The sequence below is a fragment of the Tachysurus vachellii genome, chromosome 7 (assembly GCF_030014155.1).
Source record: "Tachysurus vachellii isolate PV-2020 chromosome 7, HZAU_Pvac_v1, whole genome shotgun sequence".
Taxonomy (NCBI): domain Eukaryota; kingdom Metazoa; phylum Chordata; class Actinopteri; order Siluriformes; family Bagridae; genus Tachysurus; species Tachysurus vachellii.
In genome coordinates this window covers 31,116,914-31,144,848 of record NC_083466.1, presented here as the reverse complement: position 1 = coordinate 31,144,848, position 27,935 = coordinate 31,116,914, and the positions used below count along the sequence as shown (strand labels likewise).

General features: G+C 38.6%; 2 protein-coding genes and 1 long non-coding RNA gene across 7 annotated transcripts in view; 2 read left to right on the top strand and 1 right to left on the bottom strand.

The window, feature by feature from the left end:
- Nucleotides 1–27,935, top strand: part of LOC132849173 (NLR family CARD domain-containing protein 3-like) — a 116,011-nt gene that overhangs the window by 55,825 nt on the left and 32,251 nt on the right. The window lies entirely within an intron of this gene.
- Nucleotides 117–8,193, top strand: LOC132849212 (uncharacterized). Of its 2 annotated transcripts, XR_009648830.1 has the most exons (5): nt 117–155; nt 1,884–1,945; nt 2,173–2,357; nt 4,645–4,810; nt 4,896–8,193. It is a non-coding gene; the product is annotated as an uncharacterized LOC132849212 (long non-coding RNA). The 2 variants fall into 2 exon arrangements; XR_009648829.1 differs by having other exon boundaries at nt 4,645–8,193.
- Nucleotides 12,415–27,935, bottom strand: part of LOC132849194 (uncharacterized) — a 73,832-nt gene continuing 58,311 nt past the window's right edge. For 2 of the 3 annotated variants that reach the window (XM_060875453.1, XM_060875452.1), the window contains exons 2-5: nt 22,421–22,566; nt 15,668–15,970; nt 15,268–15,561; nt 14,518–14,887 (exon numbers count right to left, since the gene is read on the bottom strand). In XM_060875453.1, the coding sequence (XP_060731436.1) occupies nt 14,598–14,887; nt 15,268–15,561; nt 15,668–15,970; nt 22,421–22,487 (954 nt within the window). In that variant the 5' untranslated portion in view covers nt 22,488–22,566 and the 3' untranslated portion in view covers nt 14,518–14,597. Of the gene's footprint in view, nt 14,411–14,517; nt 14,888–15,267; nt 15,562–15,667; nt 15,971–22,420; nt 22,567–27,935 lie in introns of those variants that run through there. The other variant, XM_060875455.1, reaches the window with a different exon arrangement.

The window sequence follows — 27,935 nt, the reverse complement described above, 5'->3', positions numbered from 1 at the left end:
CTTCTTACCCTTGTCTGGATGATGAACTTCATACGTTATTGCACGCTCGCTAGCCAGGTAAACTGACCCAGATCTTTCTCTGGGGCGCCATCTTATAGGCCAAGCCCCTTTTTGTTAAGACCGGCGACACAGACGCTGACAAACGCTCACAACAGGTAAGAATAGACACAACAACAGGACAAAACATCAAACAAAAGACAGTGTCTTTCAAACAGATTATTATCATAAAAATTAAGTTGTTTGTAGGCACATTTCAAATTTCATGTCTATTGTTTTTTTAATGGCTGGTTCCTAATTTATAGATTTAAAGCCATGTTTTTATTTAACAATCTTCAAAAATGAAGCTGTCAGACCTGCATTGTCCTGAAAGTTCTCCTGGACTTTGGGAGGAACTGGAACTTCAGACACGGTGATTAAAGCAGATCTGATATATGACAGAAAATAAATATCAACATGTTTAATTGCAAATTTTTTACTCCTTACAATTTCACTTAGACTTTAAAGACATGTTTATGGAAGGAGTCTCCAGTGTCAGTGCTTTGGAATGGTCAGAGTGAAGTGTTTACATACAGTTTAAAAGATGCCCATCAGCCTTTAACACATAAGAGAGAGAGAGAGAGAGAGAGAGAGAGAGAGAGAGAGAGAGAGAAGAAGAAGACTGAGACTAGAACAGGAACTACCATATTACATGGATGTTCCAGCACATTAAATGTAACTATAAATGGACAAACTGTATGTTGTTTAATTTAAAAACTTTTGTAATGTTCTAGAAAATGTTGCTCTAGAAAATGATTGTTTTCCTTTAGCTAGAGAGCTTTGCTAGACACTCTTACACACACTTACTTACACTTACACATCGTATCCAGGGAAAAGAAATGTCCTTTTTCCCCATATGGCGTATTTTTTGTTTACTTTTTAAAAATGAATATGTTTCTGCACGTAAACCTGAAATAGCATAATAAAAGTTTAACTGTAGAATAAGTTTGCTGCTTTTATACATTATAGAGCTGTTTTATTTTTCCTCGGTTTATATATTTTTACCCTAAATGAGGTGCCTGGAAACCTCATCAGCTGCAGGGTAGAGCAGCGGCCCTGAGGGGCACAGGGCTGAACAGGAGACCAGTCTATCGCAGAGCACTTTCAGACACACACACACACACACACACACACACACACACACACAGGGTTCACAAAAGTAGCCATATATTTTTGAGAAGAAATGTTGTAACTCCTCTTCATGTGCCAGAGTCTTCATCATCTCCTCCTTCTCTTCTTGGAGGATTCTGTGAGCCTATCGCTCTCACCCTCCTAAAACACACACATGGGGCAAGAGAGGTTTAAACTTGAGGGCAAATGACACAAAAAGGAGATATTTAGTGTAATATATTTTGTTTTGTGTGTGTGTGTTTGTGTGTGTCTTAGTTCACATGTACATCAGATGCTTAAATGTTGTTCAAATGAAAAGGTTTTATTTATTTCTAAATCTATATATTTGTCTTTTATTATTTATTTATTAATATTTCTAATGCATATATTTAATGTTCTTTAATTTAAGACTCCATTTCCCTCGGTATCTTTTTAATTAGAATCACTTTGTGCTGCTAAAACCCTTTATTGAATCACTTTGTTCTGCTGAAACATTAGTGTAGCCCAGCTAGGGTTATATTAAGTATCATTTCTTTTATTTTCATGTAATGGGACATTTATGATTGTTTGTGGTTCATATAATATCATAACTGTGTCTGTGTATAGTGATAAAATAATTGTGCACGTCCCCTTTAAGAGTTTGTTAGTAATACACTGTCTAAAAACGTGGCTTTGCCCAGCAGGTTAGTTCATTTCTTTGTGATTGGCCCTTGTCCTTCTTATTCCCGCCTCTGCAGGTATACTGAGAATTCTGATTGGATGAAGGGGTGGAGTTTAGAACTGCAGATCGGTGTGAGAGGTTTGTTGTTTGTCTCCTGCGAGTTTTAAGGCTAATATATAGAGTAAATAACCACTGACAAAGTGTGTTAAAGCGTCTGTATTTGGCTGACCGAGTGTTATTACTACTTTTATTTGTGTATATAATGTGTACAAGAGTAAAGTTTACGACTTGTTTCTTCTGAGTCTGCTGCACAGAGCAGCCGAAGCTACGCTAATTCTCGTGACTATCTGACTGCTTTCCTACAGTTTAGTTAACGATGTGACTGGGAGGAATTCATGGACCAGTTGGGACTTACCTCGGACGTGCTTTGGAGTATCGTTGCTATGGCGATAAAGGATCGTGCTGCTGTTCGGTAGAGGAGGGACTACAGAAAGATCTACAGCTTCAGAGGAGGGAATTTCGTGTTCCAGCCGCCTGGGAAGCCGTTCAGGTGATTTGTTTATTTTATTTCAGCTCGTAAGGGTGCATAGATATCTACACTGTGTGAAAACTACATATCCCATCAACACTTGTGCTACTGTTAGCATGTGGCTAATGTTCGGTAAGCAGCCATAGATATCTACACTGTGTGAAAACTACATATCCCATCAACACTTGTGCTACTGTTAGCATGTGGCTAATGTTCGGTAAGCAGCCATAGATATCTACACTGTGTGAAAACTACATATCCCATCAACACTTGTGCTACTGTTAGCATGTGGCTAATGTTCGGTAAGCAGCCATAGATATCTACACTGTGTGAAAACTACATATCCCATCAACACTTGTGCTACTGTTAGCATGTGGCTAATGTTCGGTAAGCAGCCATAGATATCTACACTGTGTGAAAACTACATATCCCATCAACACTTGTGCTACTGTTAGCATGTGGCTAATGTTCGGTAAGCAGCCATAGATATCTACACTGTGTGAAAACTACATATCCCATCAACACTTGTGCTACTGTTAGCATGTGGCTAATGTTCGGTAAGCAGCCATAGATATCTACACTGTGTGAAAACTACATATCCCATCAACACTTGTGCTACTGTTAGCATGTGGCTAATGTTCGGTAAGCAGCCATAGATATCTACACTGTGTGAAAACTACATATCCCATCAACACTTGTGCTACTGTTAGCATGTGGCTAGATGTCGCCTTGGCTACGGCAGTTCATTGGACCGAATGCGTCAATAGAGCCGCCATCTTGGATGTAGGCAAAGGGAAATAAAATCACCATAAATCGTCATGAATGTCATTTTCTAGTTTTAACTTAATGTAACGGGATAAATATTACAGAGGGTTCTTTAAATAAATCCTGCTGTAATGTGAACGCGCATCCTATTGGATGCGCGCTGAGTTCGAGCTGAGTTAGAGACAACCGCTGTGGGTGAGTCGGTTCTGAGAGAGCCGCTGTGGGTGAGTCGGTTCTGAGAGAGCCGCTGTGGGTGAGTCGGTTCTGAGAGAGCCGCTGTGGGTGAGTCGGTTCTGAGAGAGCCGCTGTGGGTTAGTCGGTTCTGAGAGAGCCGCTGTGGGTGAGTCGGTTCTGAGAGAGCCGCTGTGGGTGAGTCGGTTCTGAGAGAGCCGCTGTGGGTGAGTCGGTTCTGAGAGAGCCGCTGTGGGTGAGTCGGTTTTTTTCAGCTCTGTTAAAAGTTATAAAATATGGGTTTCATGTCGAATGTTAGACGATACATGTAAGAGATTACACACAGTGGACAATAATTAATGTTTCAGAATGTTTTCTGTTTATATTTCTTTGAATTTTGATCCTTTTATTTCTGTTTGCATGAATGCACTAATCTTTTAATGTGCGCCATTTTCCCATGTGCTCTTTAACCACGTGACATGTTTCTCGAATAGATGGAGCTGTATCCTAACTCAAAGACTTACTATTCTCTCCTTTTCACTGCTCTGTGTGCAGAAAATACATTCTAATATCCACATTCTGAGTGTGTGTGTGCTGTTGGATCTCATAAATATACAATCTACAAACTGTCCATAACTAATGGGTAACTAGCATGGATTAGCTGTGGTCGTTAACCAAGGACTAAAACAAACTATATAATTATATATAATAAATATAATTTCCTAACATTCAGTAACATAAAACACATTCTCACTCGTGAAACGTAATAAAATACCAAACTATATAAAATACATCCTCACAATAAATACATTTGTAAAGATTGTATTTTATATCATCCCACAAGTAAAAGTTTGTTGGAGGTACAGTAATAAAAAGTTGTAGTACTACTGCATGTTTCTGCTATAGTAGTGAACTTAATGTACACAGATGTGTGTGTGGCTGTAGTATATATACAGTACTGTGGTGACATTTAAAATAAATCACTTATACCAGTCAAATGTCACTTCTTATTACCACAAACTAAATATTAATGCAAACAATCCATTCAATACTAAATAAAAATAACATTTATTGATTTGGTCTTTGTGAATATTAGTTTATTAATGACTGCATTCATTGGACACACTGTTTGTAGAGAATGTACACACACACATGAACTGATCTGATTCAAGACTGACATCATTACATCATGCATAAAATTTTGGTGACCACTTTTGTCATTTTAAATAATAGCATAACTTTTGGCTTACTATGTAGTCATATAATATATAATATAAAACTCTTCTTGTTTTAAATTGTCACTGAGGACTAAAGATGAAACCCTAGAAGCTCCCCTGCTATCTATGGATAATTCTCCACCCTTTTCTTTCAGCCGACCAGAGTCCGCTCTTCCAGAACCAGAACCCATGCAGGTGGATCCTACTGGTCTCTCACTGTCAGAGCGTCATGGAAGACTTACTCTAGGATTGTGTCTATACTGTGGCGCATCGGGGCATACCATCATCTCATGCCCCATTCGCCCCCCACCACCACACCTGGTGAGTGTTATTCAGCCTGATCCATCTTTTTCCTCACCATTGTAAACTCAATGTCTGATATGTGTTCCCCATCACTCTGTTTCAGTCTCAGCCCTCCTCCATTCAGGATTAACTCATTAAACCACATAAGTCCGTCCCACACCACTGTATTATTAGATAAAGTGCTGTGATCTTATATGATAAAACATTTACTAAGGTGTTAATATGATCAATTCTGCTCATAAAACATTTCTCAGTAATGAATGAAATGAACAAAAGTTACCTTTTTTTTGTGTTTACAATGTTAACAAACTTATTCATGCTGTACCTGTTCCATCCTCCACATTTTGCTCACCTAGTTTCTCTGGCACATCCTTCTCTACCTTTTCACACAAATGGACACTGAGCTGCTCACTAGGGAGGAATCACGTATGAAAGTTACCACTTGCTTACTTGATCCCCTCCCTACAAGCTTGTTTAAATCCTGTTTGTATTCATTGTGCCCTGCTGTTCTCAGTATTGTAAATGATTCCCTGCATACTGGTGTTGTGCCAGCAGCATTGACTGGTGACTGGTTTTGTCTGTACGGGTGTTCCTCAGGGTTCCATCTTAGGCCCCTTACTTTTTAGCATGTACATATTTCCACTTGGATTGCTTTTAAGATCACTTGGGCTTAATTATCACTTTTATGCGGACGACACTCAGATTTATATTCACTTTAAGCCTAATCAAAATTTGGACCTTTCTTTTTTAACACACTGTATCGCTGAGATAAAAACGTGGATGTCTCAAAATTGTTTGTGCCTCAACGCTGATAAGACGGAGCTTGTCTTGCTTATTGGAGCCCCTCACCAGCTTCGCAAAGCTGGTTCACTGTTTCTAAACGTAGATGGCTCTGTTCTGGAAGTACAAACCAAATGAAAAAATCTAGGAGTAATCTTTGATTCAAGTTTGTCTTTTGACCCTCACGTTCGGCACTTTGTAAAGAACTGATTTTTTCATCTCAGAAATATGGCTAGACTTCACCCTATGTTATCCTGTTCAGTGACTGAAAGGCTTATTAAGACTTTTGTGTTCTCCCGCTTTGACTATTGTAATGCACTTCTGGCTGGGGTTCCTAAATCCACACTTAATAAACTTGTTAAACTAAATAATAAACTAAATAAAGAGAGAAACACCACATGACCACATTAGCATGACCTACATTTTAGTGCATCCTCGAGAGAACCTAGAGGGTGAGCTGATAAAAATAAAATATATAGAAAATATATAAATTACATAGAAATTTCTAACTTCTGCACAAATAAAGACGGACTTACTTCATCCCCATCAGGCGGCTCTGGAGTCCCTGCTGCCGGCAGTGCAGCTTCCACCGCCCCGGGAAGGAACTCCCGGAGAGCTTCCCTCACCGTCTCCCTACAGTTACAGGCGGGTGGAAGCTGGCCGTCTGAAGACGACCTTCCTCTTTCATGATGAGGCTTTGGCTGAACTTCTATAAGTCTACGTGGCATTGTGTAAGATAATGAGTAACACCCACCTAGCGGCTGCTCTATTTATAATCTAACATTATAATTATGCACAAATCAAACGTGTGTTATTGGTCATAATCCCTCTTCCTCCCGCTCCCCCTACACACTTATTGGCTAAGATCCTTGTGACCAATCCGAAAACCAATCCGAAACACGCCGTAAAATTACAGCATCAGTCCGTCATTCTGTTCTACACCACATTATTAATGGTGCTTGTAAAGCGTCATTATTGTTATTGTGCCGGACAAAACTTCGGTGTGTAACTTGTCCCTCAGCTTTTGTCCTAGATAATAATTAAGTGGTACAGAATCCACTAAAGTCATCATGAAGTCATCATTTTGTTTCTCATGTTTATCAGAATAGGAAACAGCTGTTTAAGGGAAAATATGGGTGACACTTAAAAGAGCCGTTTGAGGAGTAAAAAACATAAGAAACACGTTTACTTTTTCTTGTGAGCCTTTTTGGCCTTCGCCGCTTTGGGCTTTACAGCATTTACCTTCTTGGGGGTCGCCGGCTTTTTTGGCCCTCTTGGGGCTCTTGGCTGCTTTCTTGATTATTAATATAAACTAAGTTAGTGAGGTAATGTAAATCTGAGGTGATTTGTGACGTGCTAACTGCTAATCTGAGCTAAAACAGAAGTGTAAAAGTGAAACCTGAGGTAACAGTTACCATCAATCTGAAGGAGTTAAGAACACATTCAGTGTTACACTTTATATACAGATGAACACGTCAAATCAGATAAATCAGTAGTTTTTGCTGCCCTTCGCCTCCTTCACTATGTGGCCGATATTGTCACCCAACATCACGAAGCCCAAAAACACTTGAGCCATTGAGTTTGTGGTCTCGAGTGTTTTCATGTCGATCAACTATCATTCCAGAAGACCCTGTTTTTTTTTATATCTTTTTTAACCATATTTTTTACATTTATAATAATAGATTTTATTTTTTATTTTATTTTGTGTGTAAAATGTACAATTGTTTAATAATCCAACCTCAATTCATACTTTTCCAGGGCTTTGACTTTTTTATTGCTTCTTGGAGTTCATGTTGTTTACCATAAACATGTATCTGTAGTGAGATCATGTGATATTTAATTCAAACAACAAAAACACTGAATTAAGCTTATTATAGCACATAACTGCTTACGCTGAGACTAATTTAAAGGTTTCACAGCCACTTATGTACTTCCAACTTTTACAACTGCAACGACTCTGTACATTTTGTTGATGAAAAGCTTCTCCAAAGCATGATGCTGCCACCTCCGGGCTTCACTGTATGGATGATGTTCTCAGGATGAATAAGCAGTGTGGCTCTGCGTTATTGTGTTTTATTACTAGTCTTGTAGAATCAGTGCAAAAATACAAACACACAAGCAATGGTGTAGGTTTACTTCAGAGATCTTGTATTGCTTAAACAGCTTGAATGTGGACTGAAGTAAAAGGAGGCACTTAGCACATCAGCCTCACACCTTGGGGGTTTAAGGGTTTCCTCAGGGTTCTCCGGTTTCCTCCTTCAGTCCAAAGACAGGAATTATATGCTGATTGGCATCTCTACATTGTCTGTAGTAAAAGTGTGTGTAATAGACTGGCATTGTGTCCAGTGTCTACCCTGCCTTGTACCCTGTAATAGACTCCAGGTTCCCCGTGACCTAGTAGAATAAGAAGGCCAAACACACAACAAACCATTCAACTTGTGTATTTTTAAAACAAATATATACACAAATATATACACATACAAAAAGTTAGAACAAAACAATTAACTACAATTAACAATGACTTGATCTGGATTTTGTCTTTTATTTCTCTCGTGCAGAACTCACAATGTACACATTTGGTCCTTGTTGTTGTAGTTTCATTTTAGTTGTTTTTGTTGTTGTTTTTTTACACGTGTGTGTGTAGTGTGTCGGGGGGCTCGTTGGTCATCAGTCACGTGACCAGTTTCATTCCCATCCAGCTTTCACTCAAAAAAGTCATTTATTTGTTGTATTTAAATTAAATTGCATTACTTTAGTACATTATTAACCCTCACAGTGTGTTGATAGAAATGTTAAGAGTGGAGTAACTGCCATAGCACCAACATCTGGTTATCCTTATGTGACAATCTCATCCAATACAATAAAGAAACAAAGTGAAATTAATGCAGAAAAACCAAATAAAAGACACAAAGCAAGGAAGAAGGAAGTTATGGAAAATAAACTAAAGGAAATGGGGACACTGTTGTATGAAATAAAGAAAGTGAATGTATCTGATTAAAACTGTGAAGAAGAGATCCAGAAGGAAGCTGATACAACAACAGGAGGAACAGACACTGTACCTAGACAGTTGGATAAAGACCCATCATCTTGCTGAAAGAAGATTATTGAATTGTTCCAAGTTCTCTTTCATTTTATAGAACGATAAGTTTTCTTTACCTTTTATACCAACTTACGTCATCGTTTGTATGTTCAAGAAATGATGTAATGTTCAGTAGCATGTTTAAATGTCAAGATAGAGAGTAACATTGAAAGCTTGATGTGAAATCACAAGGTTTTGTGTCAGCAGTATAAAAAACACAAAAAACCTGAAGAACTAATTATATTTATATATGTATATTTATGTAGATACATTATTTTTCACTTATATTTTCATATTTTATATAGTTTTTTATATAGTTGATCCTTTTTTATTTATTTATCTCCTTTTGGTTTATTTTTTTATCCTAAATTGTATTCCTTTTTTTATGCTTATATACCGGACAGTTGTAAAAAGCATGTGACTGCATGTCGTACCCTGTGTGTACGTGTACGTGACCAATAACTTTGGGGTTTGTTTTTATTTTTTTTAACTTGGTTTGTCATTTTATTTTCTTCTACTTACGCTAGAATTGTTTGATTATTTGAAGCAGATTTTATTAGTAATTTTCCTTTACATATATTACACACATTTATCTGTATTACACTGCTTTTAATAAAAACAAGGCCTCCCATTGTGAGGATCCTGAAAACACAAGAAGGTCTAAGTCTGACTCCTTCATCTAAAGATACAAACAATAGATTAGGGAGAAGAACTTGAAGAGGACCGAGGGACTTGGAAGGACACCTGCGTTCAAGGTAAGACCAACTCTGATAGCTGATCTTGTGTTTTCAATACTAACCCAGTTAGGTAATAATAGTGTGGAAGGTTTTCTACACAATCCCAAAACAAGTGTCACTGAGGGACACGTACGTCAGTATAAATGACTTCAGGTGTAATATCTTTTTGGTCAGAGCAGCGTGTCACAGCAGGTTAGAGTACAGTTATAGTGTACAAGGGATTAAAACCTTCATATTGTTCATAATATGTGGACTTGGTGTATAACTACGTTATATTTGCACATAAAGACAATTTCACCGGCTATTATTGGCTTTACGGAAGTGACGTTTCCCAACTGGAGTCTTCTGAATGCTGACCTGTCCTGTGTTATGCAAGGGTAAAAGTGCATGAAGAGAACTATGAACGTAGACAACTCATTAATAAATATATAGTAATATTAATGTGATGATTAGGCTTTTTTCTGGATATAACAATGCTATTCATCTTGTGTTCAAATTAACATTCATCCAAGACTGACAGCAATTAGCAGGAATAATTATGGTCCTTGCTACATCAGGTAAGACTATTGCTAAAGATATTCTTCAGTTGTTGTTGTTTTTGTCTGAATAAAAATCTAATATTTAGAAGCTTTGAATTCAAATGAACAATTTATTGGTCATGTACACAATCATACACAGTACGATGTAAAGTGCTTATTGAACTGTCAAAAATAGACCTAAGATGGAGTTTATATGAGTAGGAAAGGGAAAATATCTATAAAATTATAATTCTAAAAGCTGTCTATAAGACAATGAACATATAGGAGAATAATGACATTTTGCTTCCACACAGAATCAACAATTATTGCTGATATTTTCTTAAAATGTTTCATTTATAAAGCAAACTATGTCTATAGAATTAGTAATCAGTGCACATGACCTCTTTTTTATGTCCACTAAACACAATGCGAGTGACTATCTAAGGAAAAATCAGACTAAACATTTATTAGATAAACATGTATTTATTTACATTTATTTAGTGATGTATTCACCTGTGTGACTGTGAGTGAGTGTGTGTGTGTTAACCTTAACACACACACACACACACACACACACACACATTAAATTACCAGGTTTCATATCTCACACTTCCTCACATTATCTGGTAAAATGTCAGTATTACAGTTTGTTCTGCATTAAAAAAAAAAAACATGAACAGAATTAATGGCCTGCTGTCACTCATCTGACACATTGTTCATTTGGAAAGACATGAATGATTCACATTTATCATAGTGTGTTATAAACAAATCTACTACTGATGTGAGATGTAAAGCCATGAGCTTTGATTTTGAAGGTTAAGGATTACAGCTTGAATCTCCACAACATGACAAAAACACACAGAGAAACCTGACTGATGCACAGCGACTGTAGGGAGGGATGTGTTAATGCATCCCATAAGCAGCTAAATGCATGGACTGTAACTGGACAAAGTGGCAGGTGCTACAACGGATGGTTGTCCAAATCTGATGGGGACAAATTTGGATAAAGTGACTAAAATAAAGTCTGACAAGATATTTTAATTTTTACATTCATACATTTTTACATTCACATCATTTGTCAATATGAGAATCTGACTTCAGAGCAACTGTTCAAGACTGAACAATAAAAAAGAACTGAAAAACATCATACAAACATCATACATCATACACACTTAAAAATATACACATTTTTACTATTGTTTTGTTAAGTTTAAAAGGATGTTCTGTTAAATATAAAATGAAATAGCAATATTATTATTGCAGTATATATAAACCATATAAAAATTCATTTCCATTCACAGTACCTGTACAATGAGGCAGTTAGGTGTTGCTGGTGAAATCTGTGATAACTACATTGCTATTTTCCATCTAGATGAAATTATCAGGAAATGTAAGCTGAAACTCTGGTCTTTTCTCAGATAGTTATGTTTTGTTCAGACTTCAAGTATAGCAAAACCCAAAGGATTTGTCTTGCTGTTCTAGTACTCTCGACTGTATAAATACAATGCATATAAAAGTCTACACATCCCTATTACTGTAAATTGGCAGTTTTTTGTGATGTAAAATCCACCTTTTCCTCCTTTAATAAGAATTACAGGAGTCAAGCCCTGAAGAAATACAGGAATAAATCACTGAAAGTTTTAAAAGAAAGAACTAATTTCACCTTAGACAAGACGGAATAAAAAGGAATAAAAAGAACTAGACATGACAAAAGAACTAATGTCAAATTTAAGTCTTGTTCTACAGCAGCAGCTCTTTAGCTGTAAATATGATTCAGTTACATTTTTTGGCTGTTTTTTTAGCAGACTAGTAATGGTATTTGGCGTCTTTATATAAAATTACTTCTCCAACATTATTTTCTCCTCCAAACATCATTTTGGTTTCTGTCCACATTAGTAATGAGTCAAAAAACAAAATGTCCAATAAATTAAACCTATATAAAAATATATCAGATCCCCATATATATATATATATATATATATATATACACACACACACACAGTACACACACACACACACATACATACACCACACACAATACACACACACACACACACATACATACATACATACACCACACACGCACACACACACGCACAGTACACACACATACAGTGGGGCTTGAAAGTTTTGGACACCTTTTTTTGTTTTCTGTTATTTTGAAAGTGTAAATGATGGAAATAAAATCTAACTTTTTTTTGACATATTATAAGAATGTTTAATCTGTAATTTGATGCCTGTTGGAGATTTTTCCATCTTTTCTTGGCTTCTTTATGCACATTAATACAAATCTTTACCCAAACTTCCGAGCCCCACTGTGTATGTATATATACTATATATATGTATGTATATATATACGTATATATATATATACACACACACACACACATATACGTATATGTGTGTGTATATATATATACGTATGTATATATATACGTATATATATATATATGTGTGTATATATATATATGTATATATATATATATATACACACACATATATATATATATATTGCACAAATCTGTTAATCAACCTCAATTCTGATCAAAACTACTAAATATTTATTTACTAATTGATTAGTGTCACAAATCTGCATAATTTTATTTTTAATAAAAAAAGTCTTGGAAATGTCAAAGATGACTAATAACATTGGCTTTTATGCATTGTTAGTTTTTGTGTAGCTTTAGATTTAATTATTTCTCCCTTATTTATATATCAGGGCTGTTTTTCCATTATAACCATGTATATTCATTGCATGGACATGACATGAAAAAAAACATGCATTCTTGTTTGTTTATGGTTCCTTCCACTGAAAAGAGGTAAAATTAGCACTTTTTACTGTTGGCCAAAAAATTGGGCCATTGAACCATTACACAGGCCTGTGCAAAAAAAAAATCAATAAATAAATAAAATTTATTTGCGAGTATAGAATATAGTCTGCTGATATCCTATGAGTTATAAACACTTGTAATTCAGGTCACTGAGAATCTCAGTGCAGGACTGATGTCTGATCACATACATAAAATCCACACACTGGTCTACATATACCCCTTTTCCACCAAAAAGAACCGGGTGCTGGTTCAGAGCTAGCACTGGTGCTGGTTCAAAGTTGGTTCCACTGGTGAACCTTCTAAGAACCGGTTTGTCTTTCCATCGGTTAGAGAGCATCACAGAGCCGAGTGTGATGTCACCGTATACGTGTCACGTGTCCCAGCAACTTTAGTGCAGCAGCGACAAACACAAACACATCAACAATGGCGGATGTTGTTTTACTGTTAATGCTCATGACTTTGTGAACCTACATTAACACCCAAACGGAGCGAATCCAATGTGTACGTGCAGCTCCATGTAATCTGTATAAACGGAGGTTGTAATGGAGAAAGTACATAACGTTATTTTATCATTAACACAGAAAAAAGTTAGCCTTAGCATGTAGCTACTTACTATCATATCGCAGTAAAGTAAAAGTGTATTAAACATTAGTATACTTAAGGTACATTATCAAAAGCGCTAACAGTAGCCCCGCCCCCAGGCGCTAACAGTAGCCCCGCCCACAGCCCCTGACACAAGTGGTTCTTAAGTCTAGACCAGCAACGTTTTGGTGCTACTTAAGAACCACTTTTCCTGGTTCAGAGCGGATTTGGCGGTCGAAAAAGAAAGAACTGGTTCTAAATTAGGCTCCGAACCTGCACTCAAACAGCCTCGGTGGAAAAGGGGCATTAGACGTGTATATCTGTGATCTGGTCGGATGAGTTGACCTTCAGCTTGTTCTCCACATGTGGTGTGGAGTCTGGTGTTGCTGTCATGCTGGGGTGGGGGGGGTGGGGGTGGGGGGCACATTTAGTTCTGTTGCTGCTGTGGTTTGGCTCCACTCATCCCCTTATAATAAATATCACTGCAAATCAATCCTGCAGTTCTTCTGACTATCATTAAACATAGCACCTGGAAATAATAACTGTCAGTGCAGAGAGATACGTGATATTGATGCCTTCTGAACAGATTCTGTTCTTGGAGGAGGTTCACTTGTGAAAAAGGTTCTGTTCATAGAGAAGGTGGACACATCACACTTCTGAGGAACCAGGACTGAAGCAGATCCCAGAGAAGGACAGACTATATTCCATGAGTTTGAAGGCTTGATGTGGTGTGTAAGTGTGGACATCTAAACCAGGGTCTGATTCCAAAAAAAAAAAGCTGCAGTAGTCAGGTCTAGGTGTGAGTATTGGAGCAGATTCTGTAGTCAGGTCATATTCTTCAGTTGTTGTGAAGCACAAAGGGACGGAGAAAGCTGTAGATCCAGATACATGTCATTTATTCCTGTGCTCCCATTTGAGTTTTGATCTCTCATTGTTCCACCATCATGCTGTATGTAGTTACAAGTCTCTTCCCTCTGTTACTACTCGTCACTTTCATTCTCACTCTGTCTTAACATTCTTTGGTTCTTCTTTAGGTTCATACGTATTGCGCCATTAGAGCTCTGATGTTCTCCTGCTCCATTCCTGGGCCTCTGTACAATATAGAAGAAATAATATGTATATATGCATTATTACATTATATATTAATACTAATACACCTCAAACACCTTACACCTCAAAGGCTGATGAAAAAACTGAAGATAAATTCAGTCTTTATTTATAAAGAACCTATAGAGGATTTAGTTGTCAGTGTGAGACTGGAAGACATTTATTTAGTTATTATAGGTGATCATTATATTTGTTCTGTGGAAGTGTCCATGTAGTAACTGAGTGATGTCTAATCAGGGTGATGTGGATTTTATTACAGCACACAGTCATGTGATCTCTGATGTCACAGTGCTGCAGGTCTCTGTTACTTACATCATCTCTTCGGTTACTGTGATATTTTTTCCACAGGTACGGGATTATCACAATCAGTGCAGCAACCATAAGCACCAACACCACCACCACCACCACCACCAGGACGATCGCCCACACTGGTAGAGCAGACTCCTGATCTTTGTTCTGATCTGTACTCCACACACACACACACACACACACACACACACACACACACACACACACACACAGTGTTTATTAGTGACTTAACACACACCATGTGCCAGTGAGTGTGATTAACTGAACACCAATAATACACCCACTGGGCCTCATTTACAGTGTTAGTTTTAAACATTTATTTATTTGTAAATCATCTGCAGGAGAATTTATTTACTAGTAAACAAACCTGTGTGTAGAAAATGTAGAATTTAATGACAGGTTCTCATACGGTCGAGTTTCAGAGCAACTTTAAGTTTTATTTTATTATATTAACTGAATGTTCACGATGATTTCTGACCAATATCAGACTGTTGAATTTTACACACTGACACAAATCACACTGAATACGTACCTCTTACTGTTACTGTGTAAATATGAAGGGTCTCGTTATACTTCATGTCTCTGATGATGTAAACTCCATCGTCAGTCCTCTTTACTTCTCTCAGTGTAAGAAGTGTGTTAGTGAGTGATGTTCTCTGTGTGTATTCAGCTGTACAGTCTAGTGATCTTTTATACACACTGCAGATCTGTACACCATGTGGATCTGCTGAATCTCTGTGTTTAAAGATCACCTCCACTTGGTCTGATATGTGTAAATTCAGCTGTAGCTCTTCACCAGGATTCACCTGAACTGATGATATGATGGCTGAGGAAAAAAAAACACCAGACTGAATTTTAACTGTATGTAAATATAACACACTAAACCTAAATCAGTGAGAGTTTATAAACTATAGAGCAGTAAAGACACTTACACTCGATGCTGAGACGCACTTCTTTAACGTCTTTGCCATCACACTGACACGTGTACATGTTCCTCTTACTGTAATCAGCTGCAGTGATGGTGAGGGTCAGATCTCCCTTCAGATACTGATCATGGGAGATGTTAAATCCTTCTGCTGACCAGCAGGATGTCTGATCACACTGAGCCACTACAGGTATATAGGTCTGGTTATAGAACAGAGACCATGTGGCCTCATGAGAACACGTCCGATTACAGGACAGAGCAGCAGGCTGATTAATCTTCACCTTTACAGTAGTGACAGCTGATACAGGAACTGAAAGAGAGAAGCAATATACTGTATACATACATGTACATATACTGTATACATACATGTACATATGATTCAATTAAACAAATCTGTTAATAAACCTCAGTTCTAATCAAAACTAATAAATATTTATTTACTAATTAATGAGGTGATGTTACAAATTTGCATAAAAATACGCACAAAATTATTTCTTTTTAATATAAAAAAAGTGAACTAGATTTTTTTTTACCTTTTATTACAGTCTTGGAAATGACTGTTTTCTATTAGTCAAAGATGACTAATAACACTGGCTTTTATGCATTGTTAGTTTTTGTGTAGCTTTAAATTTAATTATTTTAATTATTTCTCCCTCATTTACATATCAGGGCTGTTTTTTCCCCATTGACTCCCATTATAACCATGTTTATTCATTACATGGCCATGACATGAAAGAACCATGCATTCTTACTTGTTTATGCTTTCTAAGTAAAATTAGAAATTTTTATATAAAAAATGTTTTTTTTGGTCTTGGTAATATGTCTAATAACATTGGCTTTTATGCATTGTTAATTTTTGTGTAGCATTAGATTTTAATTATTTAAATAAGGGAGAAATAATTAAAATCTAATGCTACACAAAAATTTTTCATAAACAAACAAAAAAAAAAAAACATGCATTCTTAATTGTTTATGGTTCCTTCCACTGAGAAGAGGTAAAATTAGAAATTTTTACTGTTGAACAAAAAATTGGGCCACTGGATCATTACACAGGCCTGTGCAAAAAATAACTACTGGTACTGCTGGGTTCAGCTTTATCTGAGTGAAACAGAGGAGGTTGCAGTTATGAATGTTCCTCTGGAATTTAACCCTGGCCCTGATGTCATCAAGCTCATTTAACCGAGACTGGACATCGTCTTACAGGCTGCTAGGCAGAGGAGCATGATGTACCATCAACAGGTTCCTGATGCCGACTTGTTTCCCCTCACAGATATCACTTCGGTCACATTCTTTGTTACTCCACAGGATCTCACACAGTAAGAACGAGTTCCGGTTTAAAAACAGTGACAGGTGAGTGAATTGTAAACCAATAGTAATAAGTGTTTGTCTGTCACAGTGTCCGTGGTGAAAAGAGAAAGAAGTAAAAGGAATGGAAAAAATAAACAAAAACGAACAAAGCATAGTCGGAGCAGTTGTGATGTTGTTGTGAACTATAGAAATTCCTGAGGCTCAGCATCCTGACGGGGGATAAATGAGTGTAAGTGCTGCTCTAACCTGCATTGATCAGGCACAAACACATCTGTGAGGAACTCCCAGTGTTTATATTCAACAGAACACAAAGGCATACAGACCTCCTGAAGATCACAACCTCAAGACTCAATGTTTTATGAGTACAACATTAAAGACATTGTCATGGATAAGGGCTTCTGTTAAATACTGTACATGTCATAGCACTGAAAGTCCTTGTGCTGCACAAACAGACTCTATAAGTGTTATAACTGTTATCTGAACAACGTTAGATAGTTACATCTAAGCTGGTTAAATATGTTCCTACTGAGGATATATTTAACCAGCTTAGATGTAACTATCTAACGTTGTTAAAGCTATATTAAAGCTATATAAATTACGTATTTCAGTTACTTTGCAAGTAAGAATTTAACAGGCTTACAGTTAAATTCTGAGGTTCTTCATTAATAATAAAGTTTATGAACACTTTTCCAATTCTGACACTCAGCAGCACAACACAATATTTTAGCAAACAAATTCAGGTTCTGCTCTTAATATAATAGAATTATTTTACTGTCATTGTACAAATGTTTAATGAAATTAAGGAAGAATTTCACTGTTTTTCCCCCCAACATGATCAGCTCCAGTTTATCTGTTTCGTTTATTAGGAGTTTGTGAAGAGGATGCTGGGCAGTGCAGGTTTATGTGCTGCTCTCTTTAGCCTTTCCTGTAGTCCTGCTCAACATCCCTACTTTTGCCTATGTTCTCTGTGCCGCCTCCTGCATTTCCTGGTCTGTATGATGACCTATAGAGACCCTGCTGGATGAACGAGCTAATTCTAAAATAGTTTGTTGTTATAATAATAATTCCAGATGAAGTCTGGCTCGGACTCTTTAACAGAACATTGTAGAGCAACAAAACAGGAGGAACCACAACGTTCTGACATTTTCAGCCTCATCAACAAATCCAGAGTATTAACTATAAAAGGCTCCATCCTGACATGCTCCGCCCCTTTCCCCCTGCTGACCAATACACTGCTGTTATTTGTCCTGTATTTGCATATGGAACCTGATATATTAGGTTTAATATAAAAATATAATATAATAAAACGTTATTACCTTTAATTTAACCCTCTGAGGTCTGAGGGTATTTTTAGGTCCTGGAGAAGTTCTGTCATACCCTGACATTTGTGCTTTTTTCAGTTACTTATAAAGACATAAATGACTAAAGTCTAATATCACTGTAATCAGCACAAACTGGACTACAATAATATGTGAGCAGCATGTATGTACATGATTTATGTACATTTACATATGTACATGATTAACAATGTTTATGCATGGTTAGTGAAAAATGAAATATTTTACATCACTTGAATAAGGCCATAAAACACATACAGAACATCAGTTCACAAGACTTTTGAGAACTGGATCTTGTAGCCTAGAGTTTTTGCTTCAAAATTATGTGAAAATCATCTTGTTTACTCGCTCACAGAAAACAATATATTGATTTAAACTTTCTAAGACACTTTTTGTTTGTAAAGGGCATATGCGAGTAGGCGTCAACTATCATGAATATTAATGTGATTCACACCTGAGAAGACAAAGGCCCGCATGATGAGCTGCATAATGAGCCTTTCAGGTAGGTATGTGACTGAGAGAGGAGTTACAAGAAAGAATGTGAGGACAAAATAAATGTGTATTTTTTGTTTGTAGTTCATTCATTCATTCATTTTCTACCGCTTATCTGAACTACCTCGGGTCACGGGGAGCCTGTGCCAATCTCAGGCGTCATCAGGCATCAAGGCAGGATACACCCTGGACGAAGTGCCAACCCATCACAGGGTACACACACACTCTCATTCACTCACGCAATCACACACTACGGACAATTTTTTTCCAGAGATGCCAATCAACCTACCATGCATGTCTTTGGATGAGGGAGGAAACCGGAGTACCCGGAGGAAACCCCCGAGGCACAGGGAGAACATGCAAACTCCACACACACAAGGCGGAGGTGGGAATCAAACCCCCAACCCTGGAGGTGTGAGTCGAACGTGCTAACCACTAAGCCACCGTGCCCCCCTTTGTTTGTAGTTTATTTTGAATATTTAACTATCACACAAAATCACTTTAGAAGTTAGTAATAACACAGAAGACACAATCAGGGCAAAACTGTGCAACAACAAAAAAAAGTGTCAACACGAAGAGTGCAAGATAAAAAAGGGTGTAAGGCAGAGGTGGGAGTAAGTCACACATGTGCAAGTCACAAGTAAGTCTCAAGTCTTAACCTTCAAGTCTCAAGCAAGTCCGAGTCATTTTTTGTGAGAGTCAAGTCAAGTCAAGTCACTGCTTTATGTCAAGTCAAGTCAAGTCAAGTCGTAGCTTGAGTCAAGCAAGTCACTGGCAAGTCATACAGATGTTTGATGATTTAACTAAATTTATATATTAAACAAACTTAATTCTACAGTATTTATGGACTGAGAGTTTTATTTGCAACAAAAAATGATTATATGCATTTATTTTTAAAAGGTGTCCACATACAGGTGAGTTGTAAATACAATAAAAATCTAAAAATGAATAAAAATCAAAACTACAAGGAATAAGATGTAAATGTAACTGAAATAAATTTCAATATGTCTCAAACATGGCAGAAGACCATGGAAAAGTATATATAAAAAAGTACAATGGTTTCTATGCAACCAAATGGCATTTATTGAACAGGCATTCACCTTTTAATGGGACATGAACACATCCTTACATTAGATCTTTCCTCTTTAATAACAGAATAACAACAATCACGTCAATCAAAAATTGTAAATTATTGAATCACACAAACCTTGAAGTGAATTAACTATTGGGGAGAGAGAGAGAGAGAGAGAGAGAGAGAGAGAGAGATGATTGGAGTGAGTGTAATCTATTAATTAAAGGGATAGTTCACCTAAAAATGAAAATTCACCCTCATTATGTTACAAACCTGTATAAATGTCTTTGTTTTGATGAACACACACGTAGATATTTTGAGGAATGTTTATAACCAAACCCTTCATGAGCCCCATTCACTTCTATAGTGGGAAAAAAGAATACTATAGAAGTGAATGGGGCTCATGAATGGTTTGGTTACAAACATTCCTTAAAATATCTTCCTCCGTGTTCATCAGAACAAAGAAATTTATACAGGTTTGTAACATCATGAGGGTGAGAAAATTATAAATTAATTTTTTTATTTTTGGGTGAACTATCCCTTTAAATTGAATGTGTGTGCGTGTACATGCGAGACAAGAATATGGCCGTGCTTGCAACTCTGAAGTTTTTTATATTTATATTTATGTTTTTTATATATAATGTACATCCCCATAAACGATCCATACGCTTTTCACTCAAAGCCTAACACTGAAGACCAATTATAAGTGCTATTGCAAAAAAGCTGACATTTCCACATAAACAGTGACCAAACATTTACACTACATTGCGCTTGCAAAAAATTTAATTTGATAGAACTTTGTCATTCAATTGTGAGCGATGTGGTCACATACTGCTGTTCTTCTCTAATTATTTTTGGTGTAGCGCCTTCCATGTTTCGTCATGACTGTTAAGGTTTATTAGTTAGTGCGCACTCTCCCTCTGCTTGCCGGTTTAAAAACAAAATAGACAAAAAAGATGAAACAAAAACAAAAAACAAGTTATTTCGAGTCATTTAACTCAAGTACGAGTCAAGTCTCAAGTCATGAATGTCAAGTCAAAGTCAAGTCGAGTCTTTTTTTAATATTTGTCAAGCAAGTCTCAAGTCTCAAATTTGTGACTTAAGGCTGACTCGAGTCAAGTCATATGACTCGAGTCCCCATCTCTGGTGTAGTGTTAATTTCGTCACCTATTTTTAATTTAGTCTTAGTCTTAGTCTTGTGCCAAATGTCCTTGTTAGTTTTAGTCATATTTAGTCATTCACATATCTTTTTTGTTAGTCTTAGTTTTAGTCGACTAAAAGTCTTGTCATTTTAGTCTAGTTTTAGTCAAAAGAAAACTCAAGGTATCTTAGTCTTAGTTTTAGTCGACTAAAAGTCTTTGTCTAGTTTTAGTCAAAAAATTGTAGCTTGACCACATCTGGAATCTATTGTAAGAATAAATACAACGAGGCCTCATTAAATGTAATAATATCAGGAACACAAGTGTTATAGTGGAAATAAATAACTTAATGAAAAGCCTAAGATCAAAACTGTAGGGGTGTGTGTGTGTGTGTGTATATATATATATACACATACACACCTACAGTTTTGATCTTTACCAACCAAGGACATCTTTACCAACCAAGGACATTACCAACTTATATTTGTATATATAATATTGTATATATTTGTATATATATTTGTATATATATACAAATTACCACACCATTATTGATGATATTTGGAGCAATATTACATGTAATTGTTAAACTTGATTCCCTTACATATACATTTGCTTTTAAGCCTAATTATTAATTATGATTATGATGTGATTGTGACAGGGAAGAGGTTTCAGGTTGGGAGTGTTGAGTTTTTTCTGTCAACACTTTTGAATAAGAAACAATATCAAGGCTATAAAACTTGTCAAAACTCCGCGAATCACAAAAGTATCAGTGAGAAGTTTTAACAGTGCACACACTCGTTTAAACAGTGCATACACTAGAACACACAGGATTCTAACCGTAGAGACGGAGCGCACTATTTTCTTTAGCGGAAACAATACAATTGTTTTTAAATCAATAAACTTCTTTTTAAATCATCATTTTGAGTCAAATTATCGATTTATTTGGTAGGTAGCAATATAATAAGCAGGATCCGCTTGGCGGACCTGTAACTTGAGCAACAGCGAAGCCGCGAACTCGTTGTGAATATTTTAAAGGCGTAACAGCTGATGAAAAAGCAGAGACAATTGTAGACGAAAATGAAGAGAGATTTTATCTTCGTTTTTATTTTATACAAAACATTTTCGTCTCGTCTTTTTTCGTCAACAATAATGCATGTTAATTTAGTCTTAGTCAGCGTTTTTGGACAGTGGTGCAGTCTCGTCATCGTCTCGTCTTAGTCAGGAAAAAAAAGGTCGTTGACGAACATATTTCGTCTCGTCTCGTCTGACGAAATTAACACTACTCTGGTGTAAGGTTTGTAGAAGCTCACTAACCTACTCTGTCACATAGTACCCAGAATTGAACAGTTATACATCTTTATGCCACTCTAGGAGTCCAGTGTGAGCAGTGACACTGAGATCACACTCACCTGTGATGAACGTGAGGATGAGGAAAAGAAGGAGGTGGTGAAGAACACTGCAGGTGGCACACATCATCACCTGAAGCTGGTACTCATCATCACCTGAAGCACTGCACACATCACCTGAAACACTGCAGACAGCATCACCTGAAACACTGCACAGGTGAGAAATGATGAGGAAATAATCAGGTACCTAAACACAGTAACTTCAATAGAAGAGCATAAGAAATAAGAACAACATGTAATGACAGAACCCTGACACACACACACACACAAACACAGACACAGACAGAGACACACAGACACATACAGACACACACAGACAGACATACACACAGACCTGTGTTAGGGCCCTGACACTGATGGTCAGTTTGTACAATGCTACCCCAGTTGCTTTCTCCTCTGCCTATGCTTTCTCTCACTCACCACAAGTAACAGGCAGGGGTGGTGGTACAGGTTTACTGTTGTCAAGGAGATGGTGCTTTACACCTCTCCTCTTGTCTCATTTAACCATCTTCGCTTTTGAATTCCATGCCATTTCTGTCACATCTCCAATCAACCTTGTTATCATTGTTGTTTACCGCCCTCCTGGTCCCCTAGGTGTCTTCCTGGAAGAAATGGACACACTGCTTAGTGTTTTCCCTTCCGATAGCTCCCCTCTGATGGTGCTTGGTGACTTCAACCTCCCCTCTTCAAGCTTCTTCCCTCCTGACTCTTCTCGACTCATTTGCCCTGACACTCAACAGCTACATCCCCACACACAAAGGAGGCAATGTCCTGGACCTGGTTTTCACCCGTCCTTCTCCAGCTACAGACGTGACTGCTACCCCACTACACGTCTCTGATCGTCACCTGGTATCCTTCACCATCACTCTCCCTATCCTACCTAAAACTACCTCTCACCCCCTCGCTCTTACCCGCCGCAACCTGTCTCCCCTTCTTCTGTAGCTTCTGGCACGCTTTCTTCTCTTCCCGATCCGGAGTCTTTTTTCTCACTACCCTTGGACTCAGCCACAGATACTTTCCTCTCATCTCTTTCTTCAACTATGGACTTCCTCTGCCCTATGTCCACTAAACAAAAGAAAACTTCTTGTTCTGCTCCTTGGATTTCAGCTGTGCTGTGCAACAATCGAAGAGAGCTAAGATCATCAGAGAGAAAGTGGAAGAAATCACAACTTGATGCAGATCTTGATTCTTACCAAACACTCCTGGCCAAGTTCTCCTCAGACGTGACTTCTGCCAAGACTTCCTTCTACAAGAAAAAGCTTGAAGCTTCAGCACAAGACCCTCGGGAAGCTCCACAACATCATCTCTTCTCTACTCAGCCCCCCGGCTCCTCCTTCTTCATCCTCCCTGACTGCAGAAGACTTTGCTTCTTTCTTCAATGAGAAGATTGAGGAAATCTGCTGGACCTTCACTTCAGCCCCGACTGCACTTGCATCTCACAGTCTGCAGAAATGCAGCTCTGTGCGGTAAGACTCGTGGTGGTGGTGGTGTGTGTTTATATCAACACGGAATGGTGCAAGAACTCTGTGCTTGTTTCTAGTTACTGCTCATCGTCAGTGGAGTTTGTGACTGTTAGATGCAGACCATTTTATTTACCACGGGAATTTACTACTGTTTACATTGTCGGAGTTTACATACCTCCTAGCGCTAATGCTAAAGAGGTACTAACTGAGCTATACGGAGCTATTAGCGACCTACAGAATGTTCACCCCGATGGACTTTTTGTCATCGCCGGAGATTTCAACCATGCAAATCTCTAGTCAGTGCTCCCTAAATTCCATCAACATGTGGACTTTGCTACGAGAGGTGAAAACACACTTAATCTTGTTTACACAAACATTCCTGGCACGTACCGTGTGGAGCCCCTCCCCCTGTCATGCGGAGCCCCGCCCCCACCTCGGCTACTCAGACCACATCACTGTTATGCTAATTCCAGTATACAGACCACTCGTCAGACGCTCAAAACTGGTTCTGAAGCAGGTGAAAACCTGGCCAGCAGGAGCCACCTCTGCTCTTCAGGACTGCTTTGAGTGCACTGACTGGAACATCTTCAGGGAGGCTGCAACCAACAGAGACTCTGTCAACTTCGAGGAGTACACATCAGCAGTGACCAGTTACATCGGCAAGTGCATTGATGACGTGACCGTCTCCAAGACCATCACTACACGCTCCAACCAGAAGCCGTGGATGACTACTAATGTGCGTGCTCTGCTGAGGACTAGAGACCTAGCCTTCAGAACAGGGGACAGGGCGGCCCTAAGAACAGCAAGGGCCAAACTGTCCCGAGCCATCAGAGAGGCAAAGCGTGTACACGCCCAGACAATCCATAGCCACTTCCAGGACAGCGGAGACACCCAGCGCATGTGGCAGGGCATACAGGCGACGACAAACTACAAGACAGCTTCACCTGCTTGTGATAGTGACGCCTCCCTCCCAGACGCGCTGAACGATTTCTGTGCTCGGTTCGAGGTACAGAACAATGTAACGCCAAGGAAGACCATCCCTCCCCCGACGACCAGGTACTCTGTCTATCCACGGCCGTCGTGAGGAGTGCTCTATGCAGAGTTAACCCACGGAAGGCTGCTGGTCCAGACAACATTCCTGGCAAGTGCTCAGAGAATGTACAGAACAGCTAGCGGATGTCTTTACGGACATCTTCAACATTTCCCTGAGCGCCGTTGTTCCTACGTGCCTCAAAACTACCACCATCGTTCCTGTCCCAAAGAAGTCTACAGTGTCCTGCCTCAATGACTATCGTCCTGTTGCACTCACACCCATAGTTATGAAGTGCTTCAAGAAGCTCATCATGAGGCACATCAAGACACAGCTACCACCCTCACTGGACCCCCTACAGTTCAAACCGCTCCACAGACGATGCCATTGCCACAGCCCTCCACTTAGCCCTCACCCACCTGGACAATAAAGACACTTATGTACGAATGCTGTTCATAGACTTTAGTTCAGCATTCAATACAATCATCACTAAGCACCTGATTGGGAAGCTGAGCCTGCTGGGACTAAACACCTCTCTCTGCAACTGGATCCTGGACTTCCTGACTGGGAGACCTCAGTGAGTCCGGATCGGGAACAGCATCTCCAGCACCACCACACTGAACACTGGAGCTCCTCAAGGCTGTGTGCTCAGTCCATTGCTGTTCACTCTGCTGACTCACGACTGTGCAGCAACGCACAGATCCAATCATATTATCAAGTTCGCCGATGACACGACCGTGGTGGGTCTCATCAACAAGAACAACGAGTCAGCATACAGGGAGGAGGTGCAACAACTAACTACCTGGTGTAGAGCCAACAACCTTTCTCTGAATGTGGATAAAACTAAAGAGATGGTTGTTGACTTCAGGAGAGCACAGAGTGACCACTCTCCGCTGACCATCGACGGATCATCTGTAGAGATCGTCAAGAGCAACAAATTTCTTGGTGTTCATCTAGTGGAGAACCTTACCTGGTCACTCAACACCAGCGCCATCACCAAGAAAGCCCAGCAGCGTCTCTACTTCCTACGAAGGCTGAGAAAGGCACATCTCCCTCCCCCCATCCTGACCATGTTCTACAGAGGGACCATTGAGAGCATCCTGAGCAGCTGCATCACTGTCTGGTTTGGGAACTGTACGATCTCAGATTGCAAAACACTGCAGCGGATAGTGAGGACAGCGGAGAAGATCATTGGGGTCTCTCTTCCCTCTATCATAGACACTTACACCACACGCTGCATCCGCAAAGCCAACAGCATTGTGGATGACCCCACACACCCCTCACACACACTCTTCACCCTCCTGCCATCTGGAAAAAGGTACCGAAGCATTCGGGCCCTCAAGACCAGACTGTGTAACAGTTTCTTCCCACAAGCCATCAGATTTCTCAATAACTGAACTGTACTGTACTGAGCACAACATACACACACATCATCTGTATGGACTGCATAGACCCTCACAAAACACACACACTAACAGAACATTCTGTTTACATGCTGCTTACAATCCAGCAAACTGTTTACATGCTGTTTTGCACACTTTTTCTGCTGTTTTTGCACAAACTGTCCAACATTTCAGCCGTTTTTGCACATTGTACAATATCTCAGCCATTTTGCTGTATTGCTTACATTAGGAAACGTTGCAGAAAGAGGGGAACTCGTGGAGGTGTCCTAGTGAGGATTAGGAGAAAATTTCATACTGTTCTTCACCAACAGCTGTCGCTTAGCCACTACTACAAACTTCTAAGCTTTTATGCGACGCGAGGTTCGATGGATCCAAGGCATCTGCCTTTTCTCCCAGCCTCAACTGGATTACCTGCTACACTGCAATCCACGAGAATACGCATCAGAGCCAGAGGTGTAAATTCCTCTAATATCCAACAGTTGAAACGTGCCTGCAAACCACTACAACAGTCTACATCTATTAAAATGGCTTTGATAAATACCAGATCAGTATCGAATAAGTCTTTTATTCTTAATGATTTTTTCATCTCCCACCGATTGGACTTTTTATTTTTAAAAGGAAACATGGCTCGGAGCTGGTGAGATTTCTATCTTTGGCGAACTCTGTCTATTCTATTTTAACTCTAACTCTATTTTGGCACCCCTAGATGCGATGGAAGACAAGCAGGAGGAGTCTCTGTGGTTTTTAAAAAACACTTTCAACTTAGGACCTTCTCAGTTAAGCACTATCTCTCATTTGAACTGTGTTGAAATTATGTCGACTACTTCTCCGGCACTGTGTGACTTGGTCTATAGGCCTCCCAGGCTTGACAAAGACTTGTGGACTTTGCAGACATTTTGTCCCAGGCTATGACATTATATGACTGTCTACTCATCCTTGGTGACTTTAATATCCATGTAGACTGCCCAGGTAAGCCCTTGGTTACTGAGTTTAGCGAGGTCTGTGATTCATTTTGGCCTCAATTTGGTTCAATATGTTCAGGAGGCTACACACGTCCATGGCCATACTTTAGACCTTATTTTTTGGTCTCTCTATTGAAGATATTAACAGTGAAGACATTGCATGTTCTGACCACAAACCAATTGTATTCAACACTACTCTGTATTTTATGGTCTACTACAAAAACCTCAGGGTATCCTATGTGTCGTATAAATTCTGAAACTGTAAATCTGTTTATCGACAGCTATCAAAACAATGTCACAAACTCTTTACTCTCAGTTACAGACTCCTCCAATCTGGATTAATTACTTGAACTTTTTTAACTCTTCCTGCACTTCCATTCTGGATTCTGTAACCCCTATTAAATTTAGGTTTCCTAAATTTAAATCTCAGCCATGGCTTGATGACTCTATCCGCCATCTCAGACAGGATTGCCGGAAAGCTGAGAGGATGTGGAAAAAAGATCATCTTACTGTCTTATTCAACATTTTTAACTTCTGCTTGGATAAATTTCAAAAGGCAGCAAAAGCAGCCAGAAACAAATTTTTTTTCTGATGTTATCAGCAGTCATTGCAATTCTCCCAAAATTCTTTTTAGCACTATAAATTCAATTATCCATTATA